This window comes from Carassius gibelio, chromosome B11 (genome assembly GCF_023724105.1).
Source record: "Carassius gibelio isolate Cgi1373 ecotype wild population from Czech Republic chromosome B11, carGib1.2-hapl.c, whole genome shotgun sequence".
Classification (NCBI taxonomy): Eukaryota; Metazoa; Chordata; class Actinopteri; order Cypriniformes; family Cyprinidae; genus Carassius; species Carassius gibelio.
The window spans coordinates 16545805-16568721 of NC_068406.1; the positions used below are offsets into that span (position 1 = coordinate 16545805).

Below are 22917 nucleotides of genomic sequence, written 5' to 3' on the forward strand. Positions count from 1 at the left end.
TAACGTTGAATGTCGTTAAAAAGAAAGAGGCCAGTGGACTACCATTTTGAGACAACAGAATTTACCATAAACTAAATATAATGTCATAAATTAGGCTTTGATTCCATTATTTCATAATACAAAGACAGCTGCCTTATTTTCTCCACATTTAAAGGGACTATATAATTATAGTAGTTTTTTTTTAATTTGCAGAGTCTCATATTAATCATGATGACAAAACGTTTATGTCAGTTTTCACCTAGGCCTAAAAGGCAGATTAAAAAGTTGAGCCCCATTTTGACTAAATAAATGACACATTATTAAAACTGTAGATTTCAAAATATTGTTACATTAAATGAAAATGAAAATAAAATGCATTTAAAACATTTTATCTAGCAATTCTTTTCCCCACAATTTTATTTACATAATTATGTTGCAAAGTTATATAAAATTTTGTTACTTTGTTTGTATTGTTAATTTTTTTTTCCGTTGGGTCCTACTGACCAACTGAGGAATTTATTCTGTAGTTTCCCAAGGTAATGCATCCTGTACACTATGACAGACACAAAACATAACTATAACATGAAAAACAATCATTAAATAATAAGCAAAACATCATTAATCCTGCACGACACTGGAAATGTTCATGTAAAGTGGTCAAAATGCCCACCAAATCCCCAAAACATCTTTAACTTAACTTCATCAGAGTCTTACAATTCTGTCCTGTGTTGGATGTCACTCAGTCCAACTAGACTCCTCTGTGACATAAAGATATGCTTTCATAGTCTCTCTTAGTCCTTCACTGAGCAGACTCTCCTGATCGGTTCCCTTTACCTGCCTTTGAATCATTGACCTGATGATAAACAAAAAAGTCATTTCATAGAAGAGCTCAAATAAGCATCATACTAAATTCTAAAGACTGGAAAGTGTGATCCAAATATAAAAACCGAACATACCTGGACAAATCTCTCCAGTTAAGATTAGACCTCTGGACTGATATTGGCGAGGGTCTATGGGTTCCAGCTCTGCTGGAGTCATGAGGTATGCAAGGTTCAGTCAGCTGACAGTACATACCATTAGAAGACCCTGGAAATGGAAGAAATGAATTAAGCGTTTCTTCTCTCTGATTTATTTTAACATCCAGATGTTATTTTAAACCTCATTAAAATGCAATGGACTGTCTTTTGAAGGTGGAATAGGACTAATATTAAAATAACAGCACCATTGCCATTTGAGCTTACGTGAGTAATAGTCCACCAACTGTGTGAGAGTGGAGAAGAAGTGGCTCTGGTGGATGTAGAACCAGCCGTTGTGGAGCTGATGGATTCTGTAGTGCTTTACATTGTGCAGATGGCCTCTATCTTGTCGTATGGAAAGTGAGTAAGAACCTGCAATCAAGGCAATGCATTTGTTAAGGTTAAAGCAACTGTATGTAGTTTTGTATATTTAAGAGCCACCAACAGTTAAGTATGTGTTAAGTGGAATTCACTGTGGTAAATACATTGGATGGCGCACGTGCATTTGTAGCTGAGCCTTTTCATACTGGCTCAACAAACTCCCAAAATAGATGTTCACACGTTATTGAGTAAGTATAGAGACATATTTAATTTTTGACAGGCTGTGAAGTATGTAAGTACAGTGCATTCAGACTGTACTGTTTTTTGACAAAGCCTATACTGATTGTTCATCTGGTGAAACTTTCAGTAGACAAAACACAGTAAAACCGTTTTACATGATCATTACATGATCTAGAACATTTTCACAGTGCGTGCCTGTAAATGTCTGTATCTGTGAACATATTCCTCCAGGCCTAATTTTGATAGCCTGATTAGATCAGTTAGAAATGTGCCATTTTGAAACCGATATATCAAGGTAAAAAAAAAAAAAAAAGACATATTGTTACTTAGTCACTTTAAGAAATAAACATAATTTTTTATACAACAGAGGGCAATCAACAAATTAGCTACTTTTGGGGTGCAGACTAACCAGGGCATGACTGGCTTTCCCGAATTAAAAAACATCCAGAGTAGTTTGGAGGCAGCATAAGAAGTTGTTCTGCATTTCTCCTTGTGATCCCTTCAAACAGCCACCTATATTCAAATAGATAAAACCCAGAAAAGTTATTAAAGGACATAATTACATAATTTCCTAAAATCTGTCAATCATCAGTGATCATAAGGTATCATATGATTCAATTCAGTCCCTAATTATGATCTGATGACATCACATAATGCTCTGTCTCTTTTCACCATTTTTATTGATTAACATAATAACAGAAAAAAGGTAAGGGGAGAGATGATTCAGATCTCTCATGAGTGTAAAAATTCAAAAAATGCACTTATTTCCTTTTGTAACTTTGTAAAAAAAAGAAAAGTTTGACTGACCGATAACGCACTTTGGAAACGTAGGTGTGAGGAATGAAAAACTCTGTGCCAGTTGTTGTAGAATAAACCATCAACATGTCATCATCTCTGCAACAGAAGCAAACCCATTACAAACCCTGCATTCACTGTAGCTAACACTTACATAATTTCATGAAATAATCTTTACTTACTCTGATATAATGTTCAGTCTGTCTCCTAAAAATATAGTGTGTTCATCAGACCTGTGGGGTGGAAAGTTACACAAGGCCACTGCCATGTGCATGTGATTTCCTGATGCTAAAGTAAAACAGACACAGGTGAGGGCTAATTATACACAAGCTAGATGTGAATGTATCATTTATTTGTCATCTAACAACAGTCATAATAAATTACGCTGAGTAAAGATGTTTGTAAATGGAAGTTTAATTGCAGGATCATGCCCGTACATTCATCAGACATCAAGACGGGGTCCTCCAGTCTGTGAACAGAAGATCGACGCCAGGGTCTGCTTGTTAGACAACCCATGCTTATTTTATCACCATGTCTGATGCATTTATGCACAGAAGCCCACCTGAAAACACAACAGAAGATACAACCCTGTATTGTCAAAAAGCTTGTGTGTGTGTTTGTGTGTGTGTAAGGTTTTTGGGCTTTTACATACAAGCTAAAGCCATAAAGAAACAACACATACCTTCTGGAAAATAAACCACAAAAAACAATTAATAATCGTATAAAATAAAGAATAAAATAAACAAAAAATAAAGCTGCATATCCAAGTAAGAATCGAAAACAACACGCAGCATAGCAGAAAAATAGAATAAATGAAAAATAAAATCAAAATGAAAGTATAATAAAAATATATTTCTTCTATAAAACATTTAAAAATTAATAGATAAAATAAAAAATCTTTCTAAAGGAGATCCTAAACATTTATCCAGACCATAGCTACACACAAAAATAAATAAATACTTACTAAACTCAGTTTATTGCATTTCATCTCGGTCTGCAAATATGCTGAAATTATACGTTGATTTTCTTGGCCAACAATATGCAGTATAAGCTGTATAAAATAGCATCCACTTATAGACCCCAACACTAGAGAATGCACAACAGAGCTGATGCGACCTTCATCTTCTGTTGTGCGTGTGAATTGATGTGTGTGATCTGTTGAGTAGGAGTTGTGGTGAACAAACCAATATGCAAATGAAATTTCCTGTGTTATTAGACTTTTCAAAATCCACAATCCTTCTATAGTCAGAATTAAACTGCTATGTGCAAGAAGCAGCTCATTCAATTAAAATACATTTCACTGAATGGATATGGATACATAGATTATAGTGCATGCGAAAGGTAAACATATGCCATTTCAGTCACAATGTTCTAATGCTTTCTTAGACTAATGTGCACCTTCGATTATTTTAAGAGGGTGTTAAAAATACTCCAACCACAACCTGAGGATAAGGGGTGCTCGACATGAGTGTCAAAAAAGTAAATATGTGGTTGGAAACTTTGCAACTCGATCTTCAATCTTCTTTACCGTTGAGAAATTATTTCTTCAGTGATTCTGAAAATAATAGTACTATTTTGAAAGCAACTTTTAATATTTAAAGGGGGGAAAAAATGCACAAACAGTCTTATTTTCCATGATCTAACTTTATTTAGTAATTGAGAATCAGTGGATAGTGACTTTAGCAGACACCATTTCATCTTGTCTTCATGTTTATGAAAGCTGTCATTCCATGTGTACATTAATTTATGTTTTAATTCAGAATAATTATGTTACAAATGGTAAGGGAGTAAATATACAAAAGAAAAACAAGATTTAAGACATACTTAGTCCTTGCTACTTTTGTTTTGCATATTTAAAAGAGCGATGGCCTAATGTAAGAATTAGTGTAAAAGAAACAAATATGAAAATGAAAATAAAAAATGATATTCCACTTCTTTTGTCTGATGAGTCATCCAAAGTCTTCAAAAGCATTGATCACCTAATAGCTGACGACTTTTAGTATAACCTATCAGAGTTTTTAATATAAATACAACAAAAGTCAGTTCTTACACATTCATTACATTCATAGGATGAACAGAAAAGTGGATTCAGTGACAGAACACGACAGGCATTTAAAGCACAGTTAAACAATATCACAGAGTGTAGCAAGATAAGAGCACAGGAGAGGTCACAGGTCACACCATAAAACAAAAACTACAATTTTAATGCATTTACTTTTAATTTAAATGAGAGTGGAACCTTTTCACTTGAACAATCATGCAATGCTAACAAATATAAAAAAGGGCAAAAAAGCCTGGTGGAAGACCTTTCATGTGTAAATATATATTAGTCTTTCATTTTATCTGCTTTTATGACTTAAAATTTTACTAGTGTATATTAATATGTATATACTCAATGTGCATACCTTCAGTATGTCATACATTTCATTCAAGCCTCCCCTGCCTCACTATTAAAGGCTTTAGAAACACGTGGGAATCTTGACACGAACAACAGGAGGTGAGGGGTGTAGTGACAGCAGACAGCAGACTGTGAGCCTTGGGCTTTAGCAGGACACCTCCATCGTTTGTGGCCTGGCCTGGTTGTCCAGGACTCCAGAGTTGGGCCCGTCCAGAGGGCTGTTAAGGTTGCGGTTGCGTGAGCCATCCGTGGATGTGATGCCGGACGAGGAGGATCGGGACCGAGACAGACGGGTCATGCCAGCCGCTGGTACTGTGAGATGAGAAGGAGAAATATGAAAATGTGATTATTGCAGTCTTCATTATAATCTGGGGCGGCAAGCAAAACGAAAGAACAAGCATCATGCAAGAGGAAACCAAACCGAGAAGGTAATAATAGATAATCACAAATTCGTCTCGTGTCTGCCTACACAGAGTATAAATGTGCACACAGATGCATTTCTGACAAAATTTAGACCTAACGGAAAAAAAAGCAAAGACACATACATGCTTAACTAAAAGACTACACGTACATTTTAGAAAAAATGTGTAAAATAAACTGCAAAAATTATTAATAATAAATTATGTAAAAACAATAATCAATAATAAATGATAAATTCTAATATAAATAAAAAATTAAATAAAGCCACATTCAAAGCAACATTAAAAAAACTTTTACAAATTAATTAATAAATAAAACATGGTATATATATATCATACAAAACGTCTGCTGAAAAACTTTTTAGTAATTGTAGTGACAGACCGATTGTTGACTTGGCCATGTAACAGTGATATTGTATCACTATATAGACCTGTTTTAAAATCTAAAAACAGTTTCTTTAATGTAAATTAGGCATATGTTTTAAACAAAAAATTATATTTTCAATAAAATACAAGTGTATCAGGTATTTACCACCCAACTTCTAGATATTTGCAAAGGCCAATGAAAAACCCATATCGGTCAAGCACTAAATATTACTGTCAAATATCTACATGCGGACATGTCTAAACACAATAACTGAGGTGAGCCATGCAAGCATGTGCAGTATACATCAGTCAAGTCACATCCCAGGTACCTGATTCAGAGCTCAGATGGCTGAGCAAAACATGAGGAACTGTTTGCAAAAGTTGAAGGGAAACATAGAAATGAGAAAAATAAGATCTCTGTACAGCACAGATTTTTGGCATTTCATGTAAATGCTTTCAGTGAAAACAGGTCAGATACTGTTCAGAAACTTTAGTCTGGCACGTCTGTGTTTTAAAATGTAACCCTGCAAGTTACGACCTCGGCCCTACTAATCGCAGCTATAATTCTTGCATGTGTCTACAGCTTTTAATGGCTTCTCTGCAGGGTTGAAAAATTGCAAATCCTTTCCTGACATTTAACCACCTGACCTGCATTATTGGCTCTTCACCTATAGAGGGAATCAAGAAGCAAAAAAACATTCTTTTATGTATCCTCAGATGATTATGGATATTTTTGGCACCCAAGCTAATTAAAGAAGTCTCATAAATGTCTATTTATTTTAATCCTCTTCTCTTTGTCTGAGACCTCCAGATAAAACTGAACTTTCAATTTATATATTTACACTGGGAGGTAAAGTTACACTGGAGTCCACTGAGTTCTAACAGACCCATAAAGCGAGAGTGAGTTTAGTGGGGGGTAATTAAGAATGAATGGGGGAAAGTCACGTGAGAGGACTCTGTGTCTGTGACCAATATTTACAGAGCTTTGATAACTGATGATCCAAAAAAATTTTAAATAGTTAACATATGTCCTAACTGACACAGAGGAATGCAAACTTTTGACCAATTAGAGGACAGTTTTGATCACATGTGACTTGCATAAACAGTCTGGTACACTTCGCAGTGTTGCCTTGTGAAAGTGCACCGAACCAAGAAGAATACCCAAAATTGTAAAAAAAATTAGAGTCCCTTGTTTTGGAACAAAGCAAACAATCTACAGATCTGAAAAAGCCCTTGGATTCCTCATGGCATGACCTCTTTGGAAACTCTATAGAGCTTTAATGGCTAAATTCAAAAGCCTGCGATGAATGTTACAAGCATTATGCTCTTAAAAAGTAACTGTTTTGGTCTGACTTCTGACGTGATGTAAATTCCAGTCTGACTGGAACAAGGACAATACAACAGTGCAGAAATGAAACTGCAAGTATCTTTGGAGAGGGAGGTACAGGGTCAGAGAGAGGGTGACATATTTTCACACAGAGCACTGGCAGCACATTGAGCGCTTTACTGGAGCGACAAAACCTGTCAACAAATATGTGAGGAGGGCTCATTCAGAGCACATTGTGATGTCGCGCACGTCTGTAGTTTGGAAGGAAATCGAATCAAAACACAGTGTGTGGGAAGACTCGCGGAGCTGTGTGTGGCAAAAAGAAAGAAAAAACAAACCAACCAACCAAAGACAAACTCCCTGAGCCGGATTTGTCTTGATAAAAGATGCCCATTAGTCATAGTTTGGTGCCGAATTGCTAATTAGCATAGACTAGCCTCTGAAAAACCCAGATGCATGTTTATGGAGAAAGCTGACCCAGATTACACAGCAGATTCAACAAATATCTGCAGACAGATTCACAGGCTAAAAGTGTCCAACTTTGAGGTAAACTGACAAAAATACTCACTGTATCCCATTCCCTGTACAAAGTATTTGAAGGCTTCGGCCAGCTTTCCAGGCTGTTGGGAGATTAGAGGTCATTTACACTGGTTTACACTTTCATATCACACTATGTATATATTGGTAAAGATAAAAAGTAAGTGTACATGTGTTTAATACGCTGTTGAACATCAAGAAATAAAGATGGACTAACCTGAACAACCTGAGGCAGACCGCCACAGTCAGCCATCTAACAGAAGTGAGATGACACAAATAATGTATAGTGAGAAAGAGACAGAAATAGATACAGATTCAGGCTTGTGCTAAATATCAATGTCATATTACCTTCAACAAAGTGGTCTTTGTTGGATTTAACCTAGAGTTGCATTCAACCTGTAATGTGAAATATTAAACAGAATTAAAATAGTGAAGGGCAGAGCAACAAAAACCAAAATGACCCTGTACTTAGAAACTTACCACAGCCTCAACAGCAGGGGAAGTGTCTCCAACCACCAGAAGAGCAGAGCATCTGTACAGGGACAGGCAGTGATCAAAAACAATACACTATATATACATATATATACATACAAATAAACTAATAAATCTTACGTCAGTGTTTTCACTGTATTCTCATTGAGTCCAACAACTGGCCTTTCGATTCCAAGATCTTGACGCCTGTTATAACCAAACACCTAATTTAGAAGGTTTTTTCAGCACAGGTAATAATCAATATATACATTTTTATAATGAAATGTCCCTTACGCATTGTATGAACCACAGAAGAGGGCCAGGTTGTCCTGGTTGATGTCCTGGGCAATGTGCAGGCGGTACGTCTGAATCAGTTCTTGGTTGTCAGTCAGCTCCTCCTAATTGATCAGAATAACAACAGAAAAAATTCTGTATAATGAGAAATAAAAGCCAGCCGGCTTTCATGGTGCTCACAAAGCATTATGGGATTGACTGATGTAAAGTCAAAGGGGTTTACTCACAGTGCTGAAGTGATGAGCCATCACAATGTCCACTAGATTGCTAGTCCACCCAGTGAGCTAGAAGGAAATCAGAATAATAATATTAATGTGGTTAATACCATTACATGAATCAATAAACCTTAGCTAGAATCCTTCTCTGTTTGGTCAAATTGTTTACTCACTTTAGAAGCAGCCCAGTCTATCCAGCCCTCAGCGCAGGGGTCCACATCGATCAAAACCAGCCCCTCCACTAGGGACGGCTGATTGAGCTGCAGACAGAGAAAAAGGTTTCGTTTTTAATGAGGATATCATGGGGAGAGGTTTAAAAATGCATGCAGTCACGGCAGAAGCAGCAGCTGGACTCAAAGCATCTCCCTTTAGCACCTACTGCTGCTGCGGTCTGGCACTCGCATTAATCTTATAGTGTGTCAAACATATGCTTCGAGGATGAGAGAGCAAGGCACAGGAAATGACAAAGGGCACTTAGCAATGAGTAAATGAGAAAAGAGAAGGGGTATATTACGGGTTACCTTGCATAAAAAGGAACGCTGAATATATTAAGCTTTTGAGTGTGTCAAGAGATATTTTGACTGATCAATAGCCTCAGATGCTTGAGGCTGCAGTGCATGCAGTATAATAACAGTCCTGCATTCACAGCCTCTGGGGGCAATGCAGTTTTGCGGCACTATTTTGACCGAGTTCTGAATAGGGCAGTTGGTGGGATGATATAAACATATATGATATAGCTGTTTGATATAGGCCATGTACACAAATATGCACCATTTTAGTGGTTTTATTGTTTACTAAAACTCTAGAAAATTTACATAATAAATGTTGCATTGGTAACCTGCTGAAATACAATAAGTTTGAATTAAGTACTAACAGTGGAAATAAAAACAAATCAAGCAAAACAAAAATGTAAAAAAAATGTACGTAATAAAGACTAAAACTAAAAACTGCAACTGGAAAAAGCTAAAGTTTACAATTAAGATTTGTAAAAAAAAAAAATGTATTTTTGTAATTTAAATAAGATGAATTCAGCTATTATAAAATTAAAACCAAATTGTTTGTTATAAAGTTTTTCTATATAAATAAAGTTTTTTATACATTTATAAAAAGTTTTTTTTTAAGTAATCATTTAATTAAAAAATATTTATTTACACTTTCAAAAATGTTATAAAAAATATTTGTAATGGGCTGGGGAAAAGTACATTTTAAACTTGACCTGTGAATTTTTGTTGAGCCCTGCAGAGGTACCTAATTTGCAAACTGTAACTTTACAGTCACATTAAGTAGTTATTATTTCTTCTTCGCTAACAGCAAATGGATTAAACTGTTGGCATCCTTGCACCTTGTTTACAACAGAGACGCCAAAATGTTGCTATGGTTTTACCGATGGGTTTTGGAGGGAATTCGGTATTCTGTAAACACACAGAATGCTAATTTAGGTGATTCAGTCCCGTTAAAAAAGAAAGAAAGAATGAATGAGACAGACACAGAGAGATGCAAAGTCAATGGTTTAAGATAACAAAATTAAAGTTATGCAAAATGAAAAGCTGAAAAATGTCGGAGAACTCACAGCAAAGCGGGTTAAGATGTATGCTCCTGCTCCCACACCAATGCCAATCACACTGTTCACCCTGCAAATGGAAGCACAACCACATCCTATGTCACTTTTAACCACTGCAATATTTAGTCAGAGAAATACTCTAATTGAATCCATCAATGACAAACTGCAATTGTGTGCAGTTCTGCCAGGCTGAGTCTTACAGATGCAGTGATGTCCCGTTCTGTCCTGTACGGACAGACCTCACTGATTGATGGTGTAGAGTGTAATATATTACTAATGGACTGTCTTGACTTTGTTACTCACTTTAGCTGAGTCAGGACTGAGGGCAACATCTCTGCCAGCTCATCCATGGTGGGGTACTGGTACCTAAAGATCAACAGATATCAAATATCAAACACAAATCACAGCATTTAGACTATCCCATGAGGCCACGGGAGTGGATTTGTGAATGGCCGTGAAGTGATGATTGGTCACACGACAATGACATCATGGAGACTGTGGTACATCTTGACTGCATTCATAGCACACACATTTATACTATACTTTTTAACAGTGGCAAAGTAATTACTTGTACTTCTTTTGGATGAGTATGCGATTTCGGATTCAGTCAATATGTTAAATGACAATGCTGCTTCATGGGCTGAGAGTACGTGTCACTCACCCTGTGGGAAAGGGGGGTGCTCCCTCCTGCTGGCCAGGGGCGTCCACGTGCACAACGGCAAAGTGCTGAGTGATCTCCATCATGTCCTCAAAGTTGAACAGTGTGTTGAAGCAGGACTTGTCTGAAAACCAAGCAAACACCGTCACCATCATCATACTTAAGTATAAAACTGATCTGTTGTTTCATTTTTCCACATACGGTTGAGGCCGATGTCATGATAGGTCAGAATGACGGGACAGTTGCCTTTAGGGCTTCCACTCATGGTCACATGGAGCACACCGTAGGGCGTCTCAATGTCATGCTCCTGAAACAAAGAACAACAGTCCAAATACACAAATATTGACAATAAAATCTTTCCACAAAACCTCCTCAATTTGCCAGAAATGCTTGAGGATTTACTATGCTACTTAGTGAGTGAAATGTTGGTTCTGCTGCTTTAAGGCAGCATGTATTTGTGTAGTAAGCAATATCTCTCCCATGAGGCGACTCACGCAGATGGCTGCAGGATCAATAGAAAGATCTAGAGGGAAAGCCAAGCAGCTGCACAGAATCACGATTCAGTTCCACCACACATCAGTGCTCTTGTATTATGAGTATGTGATTTACAAATGTTTTTTCAATGCATTCTAAAATTATTTTGGTGGATGGTTAATATAAATAATTGCTGGGCATTCAAATACCCATTTAAAGATTAATGAAAACATCATGATATTCATTGCCTAGATTAACACTATTGACTATGCAAGTCATCTAAATCAAGAGCTCTGATGCTCTAATACAGTGGTTCCCAATCCTGGTCCTGGAGAACCCCCAACACTGCACACTTTTGGTGTCTCTCTTATCTGACACAGATTTGAGGTCTTGGGAGTCTTCACTACACAGTTGAATCAGGTGTGTTTTAGTAGGGAGACATCTAAAATGTGCAGTGTTAAGGGTTCTTCAGGACCAAGATTGGGAACCGCTGCTCTAATATAAACATACAAAAATGCTGAAAGGATGAACCATTGACTTGTTATACTTTAATTACACTCCAGCCATGACCCACCCCAAACTGTTTAGGAAGAAATCCAAAATCCATTGTACATCCTTCCAACAGCCCAATAACTACAGCAATATTGTAGTTTTCTATCCTGCCATTAAGTATAAAAGCAAACAAACATACTCTGTACGCCATTTAAAAGTTTGAACTCAGTAAAAATTAGGTTTAAAAAAAGAAATTCAAGAATGCATTAAATTGACCAAAACACACAATAATGACATTTATAATACTACAAAATATTTTTTTTTATTATAAATGCTATAAATGATTATTTTAAATAAATGCTGTCTGTCTAACCTTTCTGTACAAAGAATTCCATAACAATAATCACGGTTTCAACAAAAATATTTAGCTACACAACTTTTTTTTTCTTTTTTTCTTTTATCATTGATAATAATAAGAAAAGTTACCCGAGCACCAAACCAGCATATTAGAATGATTTCTGATGGAATACATTGCTTACTTTATATTATTTTGTATACACACACATATACATACATACATACATACATACATATATGTTGATATGTATAAAAAATGGTAATTTTAATTTTATTAGAAAAATGGTAATGTCTGTGATAAGATGACCTCTAAACAGAAATACGTCCTCTGATAAAACTAACAATGCTAATGACGTGGATAGCATCCAGAATCATCACAGGGAGTGGCTGCAGAACTGTGGAGAGGTACAATACCATCATCCTGACCATATGGTATGACTTTTCCAGAACGGTAACAGACTGCAGCCATCGTGAAAGATACAGAGTGTGCTTTTCAATCAGAGCAAAGCCCTGAGTCTAAACAGTTACTGAACTAAGTCATATTGCACATACACACACAATAATAATAATAAAAAGCAAAATGTCTGAAACCACCAGTTACAATTTAATTGGCTGGCTTTTATTATTATTGATTTATTTATTTAGTATCACAATTTGTACTGACAGAAATTCTCATTAAATTCTATACATTTTAAGACATTTTTACAGTTTTTACATTTTTACAGTTTTAAGTCCATCTATTGTTTGAAGTAATATATTTCAAATAACCCCACCACTAGATGAAATGTAAAAACAAAGCAAACTGATTAGTCACTTTTCATATCAGACAGGTGATCTCTTCCAACTGTCTATCCAGAAAAGATGCTAATTGGCTTAAATCAAAATTCTGGCTTTGCAAGATGGTGCCTTTCCTTGTCATATGATTCTTTAAACCCAATTGGCCAAAACCAAGTCATATTCCTAAGAAAGCAGAGATACCTCTACAAGCGGAGAGATTCCTTTAAGCAGAACTAATGGAGAGATTAATAACACACACAAAGGGCACAGGGACAGAAAGTCTGAGATCAATATCTTCTGACATAACATTGTAATTAGTTTAATGGTTTTAATTCACTCTACATATTAACAGAGAGATTGGGTTGTTGTCAAGTGTGAGTTAAACTCTGCAGCTTTCTTAATGTCTGCAATTTGCATTTAGTTCAATAAAGAATACAGAACGTATATCTGATTCACTGATATATTAGTAACTATATGGAAGAGAATCTCTGTTACAACTTACGTTTTATCACAACTTTAACATTGACACAATTTAGTTATATATGTAAAATGAACAAGAAAACAAACCAAAAATACTGATACTGATCAAACTAAAAATACTCATCCTGCACTGCACAGAATTTGTCTAATCAAATGCTATCTGGAGAGTATCACACTTCTTATTACCACCTGCAACTTACTAGCAAGTAGCAAATTAAATATCTCTGATATAACTAAAATTTGGCATTCATTAAATATGTCCCATTAGACTTCAATGCATCAATACCAAATACATCTATATGGGAAAATAAAACTGTGTCAAATGATTTTATGGTCTTTAATATAATACTTGTATCTCTGTACAGGAATAGATAAAAATGGGCACCATAATTGAGTCTGGCATGCTTAATGAATGAATGACTGGCTGGTGTGGGACTGCTTTGGAACAAATCCGAAGCTCTTGAGGACATGAATGATCAAGGACAGAGAGTGGGAGACTCTGAAATCTAGCATTAAAAAAAAAAAATCTCCTGTTCGCTCTGCCAAACACACTCACAATCTTCTAGACACACACAAATTTACACTCTGCATATGGGTCTAGAAAGTGTGAGAGAGTCTGGAAAGAGGAGCAGAATAGGAATGAGCCTGAAAAAAGAAGACTAAAACAGTGATTGGCCATCATTAGTCCTGATTAGGTCAACAATCGGCTGTAGAAGCTGAACTAAACTCTAAAAAGTACTCATTGCAAACCATAAACACCCTAAAATATGATCCGATATCAAACGCTTGCATCATCTTCCTCTTTGTGCTCTTCAAATCAGAAAATCAGACTAGGGAGCACTGCAATATCTACAAACTGCTTTATCACAATCAAAATATGCTGATCAACCAGCATAGTCTTGGTGAAAACCAAAGTCATGGCTGGTTTGGCTAGTAAAGAAGCCTGGTCTTTTCAACTGGTTAAAGATGTTTCTTACACCCAAACAGTACTATAACAACCACTGACATTATTCAAGTTATTATTGGATAAATATGGGTTTTTAAATGGTTGATTCGGAAATAATTATATCTAGTACTCTCGTATCCTGACCATGTGGTTATATCCTTGTGTGCAGACCTTCAAACATGGGGAACGGACAATCAAAGCAGCTTTCTCTTGAGAAACAGAGGCTAAGCCAAGGTGGATGAATGACTACAAGCCAACAGTCTCAGCCTTTATCACCCCCCACCCCTGCTCACGCTTCCTAGCTAATAGCATCAATCACACACCACAAGCCTGGGGGCCATTACACAGCACAAACTTGATGGCAGATCTATATTACACATGCACACATATATATGCTAATGCCAAACAACCATACTAAAAAACACACACAATATATACTCACTACCACACCCAGCCAGTAACGCTAATGTTTCTAAGTGCTCTAAATGTCCTTGATTTGCTTGACCTATTAGACCGCTTGATGATCATTGGGATGTGTGCCATATTTAAAAGCCAGATAATTCCTTGTGTTCACTAATATATCATTTTAGTATACATCCTGAACTGAAGATCTTTGTAACTAACAGTTTAGTCCCATATAGGTTTAATCTGTGGTAGGTAAACAAGCTGAGAGGTGCATGACTCACATGACTAATGCACGAAAACACATCCCTCATTGAAAAAAAAAAAAAAAAAAAAAAAAAAAAATCACATTTGCTGGCTCACACATCAATCATGACATGCATGCACATGCAAAGAATATCAACGCTAAAACACTCTGAAATCAGGAGTCAGAAATCAGTCTCAGCTTTCAGCTGTAACTGTCTCACTTACACACACACACACACTTACACACACACACACACACACACACACACACACACACACACACACACACACACACACACACACACACACACACACACACTCACCACTGCATCTCCAGTGCATACATTATGCTCCACATCCAGAACGGTTGACATGTTTCCACACACGAGACAGTGACAGCTTCAGAGGAGACAGGAAGAGATGGGAGGATCCACGAGAGAAACACAGAGCGGCTGAAGGAGGGATGAAGGGGAACAGACAGGGAGAGCAGTAGCTAGGCAGAGATCCAAGAGGGAGGGGAGACAGAAGAGGAGTGAGAGATAAATGAAGAGAGGAGGTATGTTTTCAGCGAGAGAGAGAGAGAGAGAGAGAGAGAGAGAGAGAGAGAGAGGGAGAGATGGTTGAGATACAGATAGAGTGACGAGGAGAAAGAAGTGACTGCGGTTTGTGCTGGGGAGGGAGTGCTTGCTCATGCATACGGCAGCACTGAAAGAGCCCCGCTGTGATTGGACGAGAGGGAGTCAGGTGGGCGGGAGGTGGCAGGAGCAGGGATGAGAGGGTGGGGCAGACATAGAGAGAGCAAGGAAGGAATGATGCTCTCCACTGCACTTTATTACTTGTTTTTGGGTGGGGTCAACCGGTTCACTTCTCAGATTCAGCGAGAGAAGAGGTGCAGAGAGATTTGCGAATCAAATGATTTGGATTATTGATCAATTAATGATTGATGATTATTGATTATATTAATTCTATTTAGTCATAGTAGTGTTTCTCAACTGGTTTCCCCTAAGGACATGTTTGATTTTATAAAAAAAAAAAAAAAAGATTATTATACACAATTATGCAAAATGTCCTTAAAATTTAATATTTATTTTACCTTAGCACATGGTTGTTTTCAAGATATTCCAGGATTTCAGTATTTGAATAAAATGAATTCAACTAATTTCTACAAAATTACAAATTAATTTGTGGCAAAATACCTTACAGTTTGAATGGACATATTACTATTATTATTTTTTTTTTTACATCAAACACATTATATTCAAAAATATATAAGAATAATAAAAATATACATATAAAAATTTACAGATAAATGTTTAAATATTCAAAATACAAATTCTTGAGTTTGCACCTAAAAGTAAGCTAAATGTCAAAACCTAACGGGGGACATCTTCAATGGTGAAAAAAAAATGGTTTTGTTAGTTTTAGGTTATAGCATTTATAACTAGATATATAAAACAAATGTCTATGGAACGTCCCTGTTCAGATAGCTAAGCAAATGTAAGCAAACACCATACTATACTAATATTATATATAAAAAACACAAGAAGAACTAAACTTTTATCACTTTTCTTGGATTTACAGTAATATTTATTTCTTCATTTTCTACCATTGCAGTAAATTACCACGGTTGCAGAAAATTACAACAGTTTGCACGTCTGTAACCCAGCAGAGGTGAAGTATGATATATTTTGCACAATCTCTCTATAGCTCTTGGTCTCTGATAGGTTATTGATCTTGCTTGCCTCCATTTATCAGTAGATGAGGCTGAAACAATGTTTTTCATTCAACAAGCCTCTTTGCCATTCCTCGGGGCCACCATAGACAAACACAATCTGAGAAGCACACAACTGGAGCTGGCAAAGGAATTCAGCATTTGTGGATTGGAATACAACACTGTGTTTATAAAGGTATGTAGAGTGTTTTGTTTTTATGTATCAGGCAATCAGCTAAAATCCATTGTTCAGAGAACTTGTACTGCATATACAAGTACTACAATATACAGATAAAGTACCCAAAGGTTTAGAAGCAACATGGTTTTATTACTTATTGATGGACCTGCAGCTTCAGCAATAAATCAGATTGTGTTAGTCACTCTGTCCATCTGAGCGAGCGAGTCTTGTGGAGCGTGCTGTACCAGAGTGACCTTCAGGCAAGCATGTACAGACCAGAGGGCAAAGCAGACAGACACAACTCCTGAGGCCTGTCAAGAGACTGACTACCAAGAAACTCAACAATATATCCTTTATTATATAAACAAAATGGACAAAGTAAAGAGAGGTCAGTATGATTGCAGGAATTTGGGTTACATTTTTACATCACTATTATGGCGGAGACTGAGAGAAGGTCATTAAGAACTGGAGATCAGAGATTAAATCATGCTCTAAAAAAAACTTTTCTCCTGGGAAGTGGTTTGTTGTGGTTTGAGATTATTTTGAATGCTATCTAATAAGTTAATGAGACTGTATTGGAGGATATGTATCAAGGATATGGCTTTGCTTACTCTGCGTCCCTGATGCCCTCTACAGGATGAAGTTGTCTCTGAATAATGACGAACCTGTAGTGATGACTTGCATTATTCACACAGATGCTTTAGCTATTTCTATTGGCTTAAAGCTTAAGGAAAAACAGGGTCTCCAACAGGGGCCTTTTATATAAAACACACACACACACACACACACACACGTTTAGACATGTGTCATACCCATGTCATTATATAGAGTTGTGTCCTGAAATGTCACAAAAACAAGAGCACACACATATAGTGCTTAATTATGTTTGTTATGGTTCATCCACACCAGTATGTGTAAGTTCTTCAGTCACAGTAGCACTTCTAAAGCTAAAATACAATTATTTTAGGGATTTATGTATTCAAAGATAGATCGCACAATAGTTTTATTAAAATCACGTCTTTGTGAACAACTAGAAACTATTTGGAAGTCAATAGCAACAGAGACTGTGGAAAGGTACAGAAAAATAATGGCAGCTAGAATGCAAGCTGTTATCAAAGAAAATATTTAACATTTTTAGGGTTATTCTGTGTGAATAAAGAGTATTTAGTTGTTTCTCTTTGTTATTTGCCTAATAAATGACAATACAATTTTTAGTTTTAAACAAATCTTTGAAAAATTCCTGAAATATTTGTTTTCTCTATTTATGACGACAGGTGGGCTAATAAATTTGTTAAGGACTGTACACACATACACCCCCACCCCCACATCCCTAACAAATAGCACAAAGAAAAAAAAAAAATATATATATATATATTTATATTAATATGAAAATTCATATAAAATCCAAAGAAAAATCTTATATATATATATACACACACACACATTTCTTTTAAAAAAAACTGCATTTCTTTCATTATCACAGTTTTAACATTTAATAAATAATATTGTTTGAATTTATTTTTATTTTTTTATAGATTTAGACTGGACGTTTGTTAAGTATAAATCTGCTGGATCTATACAAAAAGGGGTTAAGAAGTTAGAAAAAAAGTAGAAATTTAAAATGTTGAAATTTATAACATTTGGGACATAAAGGTTAGGTGTAATAAAAATTAAAGTAAACTAAAAAGTATAAAATTCCTAATGCCTAAATTGTCTCCTTCCTAATTTTTCTAACGAAGTGCTTTGTACAAAGCCATGTCAGATAGAATTGAGAAACATAAGCTTTTTCCATAACAAAGATTCAACCTGACTTGTTATAATTTTACTTTAAAAAAACTATAAGCCCTGGCAAATCATTTATTCTATTAAAAGGACAACAGATTATTTCCCTTTTATCTACTGACTTTTATGCACCACTTTTTGGATGGTGGCGTGAGAGACAGTCTGCATTACCTCTGTTAACCAACAGAGAGCAGTCAGACCTTAAACCTGATCCACCTCAAGCACATACAGTATATGTGTTCTGCAGCACTCAGTCAGTGCTAGAGTGATTGGATTGGCTGGCCTGGTGTCAGCCCATCGTTGGACTTACACTTAATGTGTGTGAGCTCCTGTACAGAGGCTTGCTGAGTAAGGAAAACTAAAGTCACTATATAATGTAAAGCAGGTCATGCGTGAGTCTCAGCATGATCACGTCACCAGCTGCAGGTGCTATATTTAGCTCATCTGAGACCCCTGCACTGAAAAAGGAGAATGTGATTCACAAAGAATGGTTTTCTCACTGCTAAACAGACATCAGTTATGAAACATCAGTTATGAACTAAAAATGTGTGTTGGTGTGCGTGTGTGTGTATACAGTATTTCTCAAGATGTCAATCATACCATCCATAACTCAATAGAATGGATAATCAGTTTGGATAATTCTAATATGTTTTACAGGAAGATTCATTAAATCTAGAGTACATTCTTAAGCTACAACATCAGAATCATCTTATTTCCTCTTAAATTGATTTATTTCAAGTAAACAAAATCAGTTTGTGGATATTTGAGCTGATTTACAGAGTCCTGGAGAGATAAAGTTTGAGCACACAGTAACATCAAATCACATTCCCTATTCATGATACAGTATATTCAGACTTATCTCAACATCAGAATGTGTTTTTCCCAAAATAACTCCTTTGATACTAAAATATTAAGGCTTAACAAGAACCTAAAATACTCATATCACACCACTTGACGTTTAGCACACACAAAACTTTAATGAACGTTTAAGAATAACTCATTTTATCTCATCCAATCATGAAATATTTATAAGTCTTTTCTTACCTGACAGTCAAAGTCTTGGAAGTTTTGAGAATTCTGTAGGAGAGAGAGATGATATTTGATTATTCTACTGACTTGCAAGAAAATGTCTAACAATGTTAAATTTTTATCAAATCATCAATTATTCTCTATTCAGCTTCTGCTGCTCTTTATCCTGACACCACTAGGTGGAGTGAGAGGTCAGGGTGTCACTCCAATTCAATCATTTAAGGAATGATTCACCCAAAAAAGAAACCAGAAGAAAAAGAAAAATATGTTATATAAAATTTCCAACCATTATTTTGAAAGAAACGATAAAAGTAAAAAAAAAAGAAAAAAAAAAGGTGAGTGTAATGTGTCAAATTTGGTGGGTTTTAACATTTTATTATTATTACTATTTTTAAAACCTCTTATACACAGGTCTCTCTCTGGAAACTCAGTGCTCTAAGCTTCAGCTCATTCATTAGTTCCAAGGAAGAGTAAAGCCAGTCATAAAACGTTTGTCCCTCACCTTGTGGATCATACTGGCAGCCTTACTCAACGCTAATGGGTGTATAGCCTTTACATTTCTATTTTTAGTGTTTCTGATATATGGATGCTGTGTGGTAAAGAAGGATGGCAAGACTGAAACTGACAAACCCTGCGGATCCCATGATGCAAATTCCTGCCAACAGGGGCTGAAGGAGGAATAATAATTACTCTGGAGAAGACTGAAATATCTTTTATTGTGCAGAATTGTTTTGCACCTCAACCCCACCAATCTTATCTTTTTTTACTCCTGTCCTTTCAATTTCGTTCTCTTACAATCATTTCACTAATATTCCACCCCATCCACTTCTTTTCCATCTCCATTAATTTTCTCTTGCTACACTAACTCCCACACAATTTATTCAGTCCGATTAAGTAAAGACAGACACAGGGGTGAAGAGGAACTTCGGATAGAGAAACTCTGATTTCAAACACGAGGAGCCATGGAGGGTATACGTGTGTGAGAGTGTTTTCATGTGGCATATATGTATAACGCGAGTTCTGATTTTTAAGTTCTCTTACTGGTGTATAAATCTTTAAATAATCAAGCCCCTGGTTATCTCTCAGAGTTGTTGAGATTTTTATATTCCCACCAGAAGTCTTAGATGCAATGATCAGAATCTCCTTCTAGTCCCTCAGTCCAGACTTAAACATAGAGGGGATCAAGCTTTTTCTGTGGTTGGGCTTCGGTTATGGAACAATCTGCTGCTTGAGGTTAAAGTGGCTCCTTCCCTTTCTATTTTCTTAAAGCATTCTAATTATTTGTTTTAATTCTTCTTATTATTTAATTAAACTAATATAATTTACTTAATAAAAAAATAATAGTATAATAATAATTTTCTTTATTTTTATTTTTATTTATATATATATATATATATATATATATATATATATATATATATATATATATATATATATATATATATATATATATAATATTATACTTGGATGGATCAGTACTTAAAATATATATATTTTTAAATTATTGTTTATATTACCAAATTTTAACTTCCATCATTTTATGACTGTGCTATTATTCTAACATTTATATTAAAAACCTTTTTACTTCTAAAAAAAACATGTCATTTACAAGATAAAATGACAGTTGTGTAAATCTGACATAAATATCACTTTATCATGATAGCTTGTTTATGCAGAAGTATGCAAGCATGCTAGTGTGTTTATCTGCATATGAGGCGGATGTTTCTAAAAGGTATATCTCACCTTGTAAGTCAGCAGAGGCTTGATCTCAGTCAGCTGAACGTCTTGTAGCTCATCCATCTCTGTCTGTCTGCAATACAAAAAAAAAAAAAAAAAAAAAATAGACATTTGTGAAACACTCATGATCAACTCTTTCTTATTATAAATAAAAATCAATGTGTAACACGGTTTCAGTTAAATCTCATCTAGTCTAATAAAGTCCAACTTTGCCAGACAAATCTCAGTCCACGTCACATTTGCAGCAGACCTCACCAAGTCAATAAAAGGGCCTTATATTGAATTTCTATTAATAAAACATGCTTTGCAAAACACTAAGCAGAGTTCTAATAAATTCTGCACTTGTAATCAAGCGTAAGTGTAATCACCCTTTTTATGTTTAATTAACCTGGAGGACCTGAGATTGGGTATCAGCCCACAACAGCCTATAGTTACACACACTTATACAGTAAACTGTAATAAAAGTTGAGCGCCAAAGGAAACGTCTGCACAATTAAATCTGCTCTTTTTAGTTGCCTTGGAAACAGTGATGTTTTAATGAAAGGGTATAGTCTGCTAGCTATCTAATATATAAATGATGCATGATTCTGGTCTGCAATTAACATTCTCAAGGCCGAACGATAAGCAAACATGCACATTGTATTTAAAGCATCAGTTTCTATTTATCATTCTTGCAGCAAAATCACTTCCTGTTTTCATAACAAGGACTGAGACAGGAATGATTATTTGCACAGACAGCTAATAAGTGACTAAGCAAACTTTCAGTGTTCATCCAAGGTGAGACCAAGAGAAATATCATGAACGATCAAATTTTCAGCTTGCATACGAATAGGATAAAACACTGACATAGATGTTACAGAAGTGTGACAGTCGGTATGAATGAGGTGCCTATAGAGATCTGCTGAGCTCATGTTGTAAAGTGGAATGACATGCTGATGTGGCTTAACCCACTTCCACTCGCCTCATCTGTCTCCTGTCACAATCAACCTGACCTTCCTGACCCTGGGACAGGACCAAACGTGACTGATACACAGGAAATACCATCAGATTAGCAAGTCCTGATATGATGACATGCAGTTTTAAAACAATTCAATTAAGATTCGTCAAAGATTTTTTAAGTTTCTTCAGTGTGTAGTTTCTTCAAACTAGTGGTCAACCGATATGTTTTTTTTGACAGCCGATGTCGATATCTTGGAAAGAATTAAAGAAATTTGACATCATTTGACAATGGATTATGAAATGAGTGTGTAAAACAGTTATACTTTATATAAAGTATTTTTCACAAATAAATAAATATTTAATACAAAATATTTAAAAAGGAAGTAAACCCTGTATCCAACAGGGCACTGAGTATTCTGGGAAGTTTGTGTGCATTGGGAATCATATTTTTAAAATAAAACAAAGGTAACACTCAAATTGGGGTAATGCAAAAAGAGCAGCCTAATTTAAAATCAGAAGTTTAAAGTTTAAAGATTTCAATTCACATGGACTGACCATCATGCAGAGAACACGAAGATCATTCTGGATAAAAATGCACACTTCACAAGATCTCACAGTTGGATTCGACTAAGTTTGCAATGTTTGTAAATTTAAATATTCATTAGTCATTCAAAGATTTGTTTAAATGAAATAAATGCGTATTTAGTTAATGCTGATGGCAAACGAGAAAGTATTATACTGTAATGTTTGCCTTTCTATTACTTATAATA

General features: G+C 35.6%; 2 protein-coding genes across 5 annotated transcripts in view; both read right to left on the reverse strand.

The window, feature by feature from the left end:
* Positions 1–308: 308 nt before the first annotated feature.
* Positions 309–3713, reverse strand: LOC127968404 (src-like-adapter 2). Its single transcript, XM_052569603.1, has 8 exons — positions 3316–3713; positions 2789–2913; positions 2534–2639; positions 2364–2450; positions 1966–2069; positions 1221–1367; positions 936–1065; positions 309–832 (listed from the first exon to the last, which is right to left on the reverse strand). The coding sequence occupies exons 2-8, from the start codon at positions 2865–2867 to the stop codon at positions 715–717; spliced, it is 771 nt and encodes a 256-aa protein (XP_052425563.1). The 5' UTR covers positions 2868–2913; positions 3316–3713; the 3' UTR covers positions 309–714.
* A 263-nt stretch (positions 3714–3976) lies between these two features.
* The window catches only part of LOC127968403 (protein NDRG3), a 30435-nt gene continuing 11494 nt past the window's right edge, over positions 3977–22917 (reverse strand). Inside the window, exons 2-17 of one of the 4 annotated variants that reach the window (XM_052569599.1) lie at positions 21215–21281; positions 19487–19519; positions 10799–10904; positions 10601–10721; positions 10243–10305; positions 9949–10009; positions 8552–8638; positions 8391–8447; positions 8164–8267; positions 8011–8076; positions 7879–7930; positions 7747–7794; positions 7616–7651; positions 7430–7481; positions 5864–5902; positions 3977–5061 (exon numbers count right to left, since the gene is read on the reverse strand). In XM_052569599.1, the coding sequence (XP_052425559.1) occupies positions 4895–5061; positions 5864–5902; positions 7430–7481; positions 7616–7651; positions 7747–7794; positions 7879–7930; positions 8011–8076; positions 8164–8267; positions 8391–8447; positions 8552–8638; positions 9949–10009; positions 10243–10305; positions 10601–10721; positions 10799–10904; positions 19487–19519; positions 21215–21271 (1149 nt within the window). In that variant the 5' untranslated portion in view covers positions 21272–21281 and the 3' untranslated portion in view covers positions 3977–4894. Of the gene's footprint in view, positions 5062–5863; positions 5903–7429; positions 7482–7615; positions 7652–7746; positions 7795–7878; positions 7931–8010; positions 8077–8163; positions 8268–8390; positions 8448–8551; positions 8639–9948; positions 10010–10242; positions 10306–10600; positions 10722–10798; positions 10905–15094; positions 15387–19486; positions 19520–21214; positions 21282–22917 lie in introns of those variants that run through there. The other 3 variants (XM_052569600.1, XM_052569601.1, XM_052569602.1) reach the window with 3 other exon arrangements.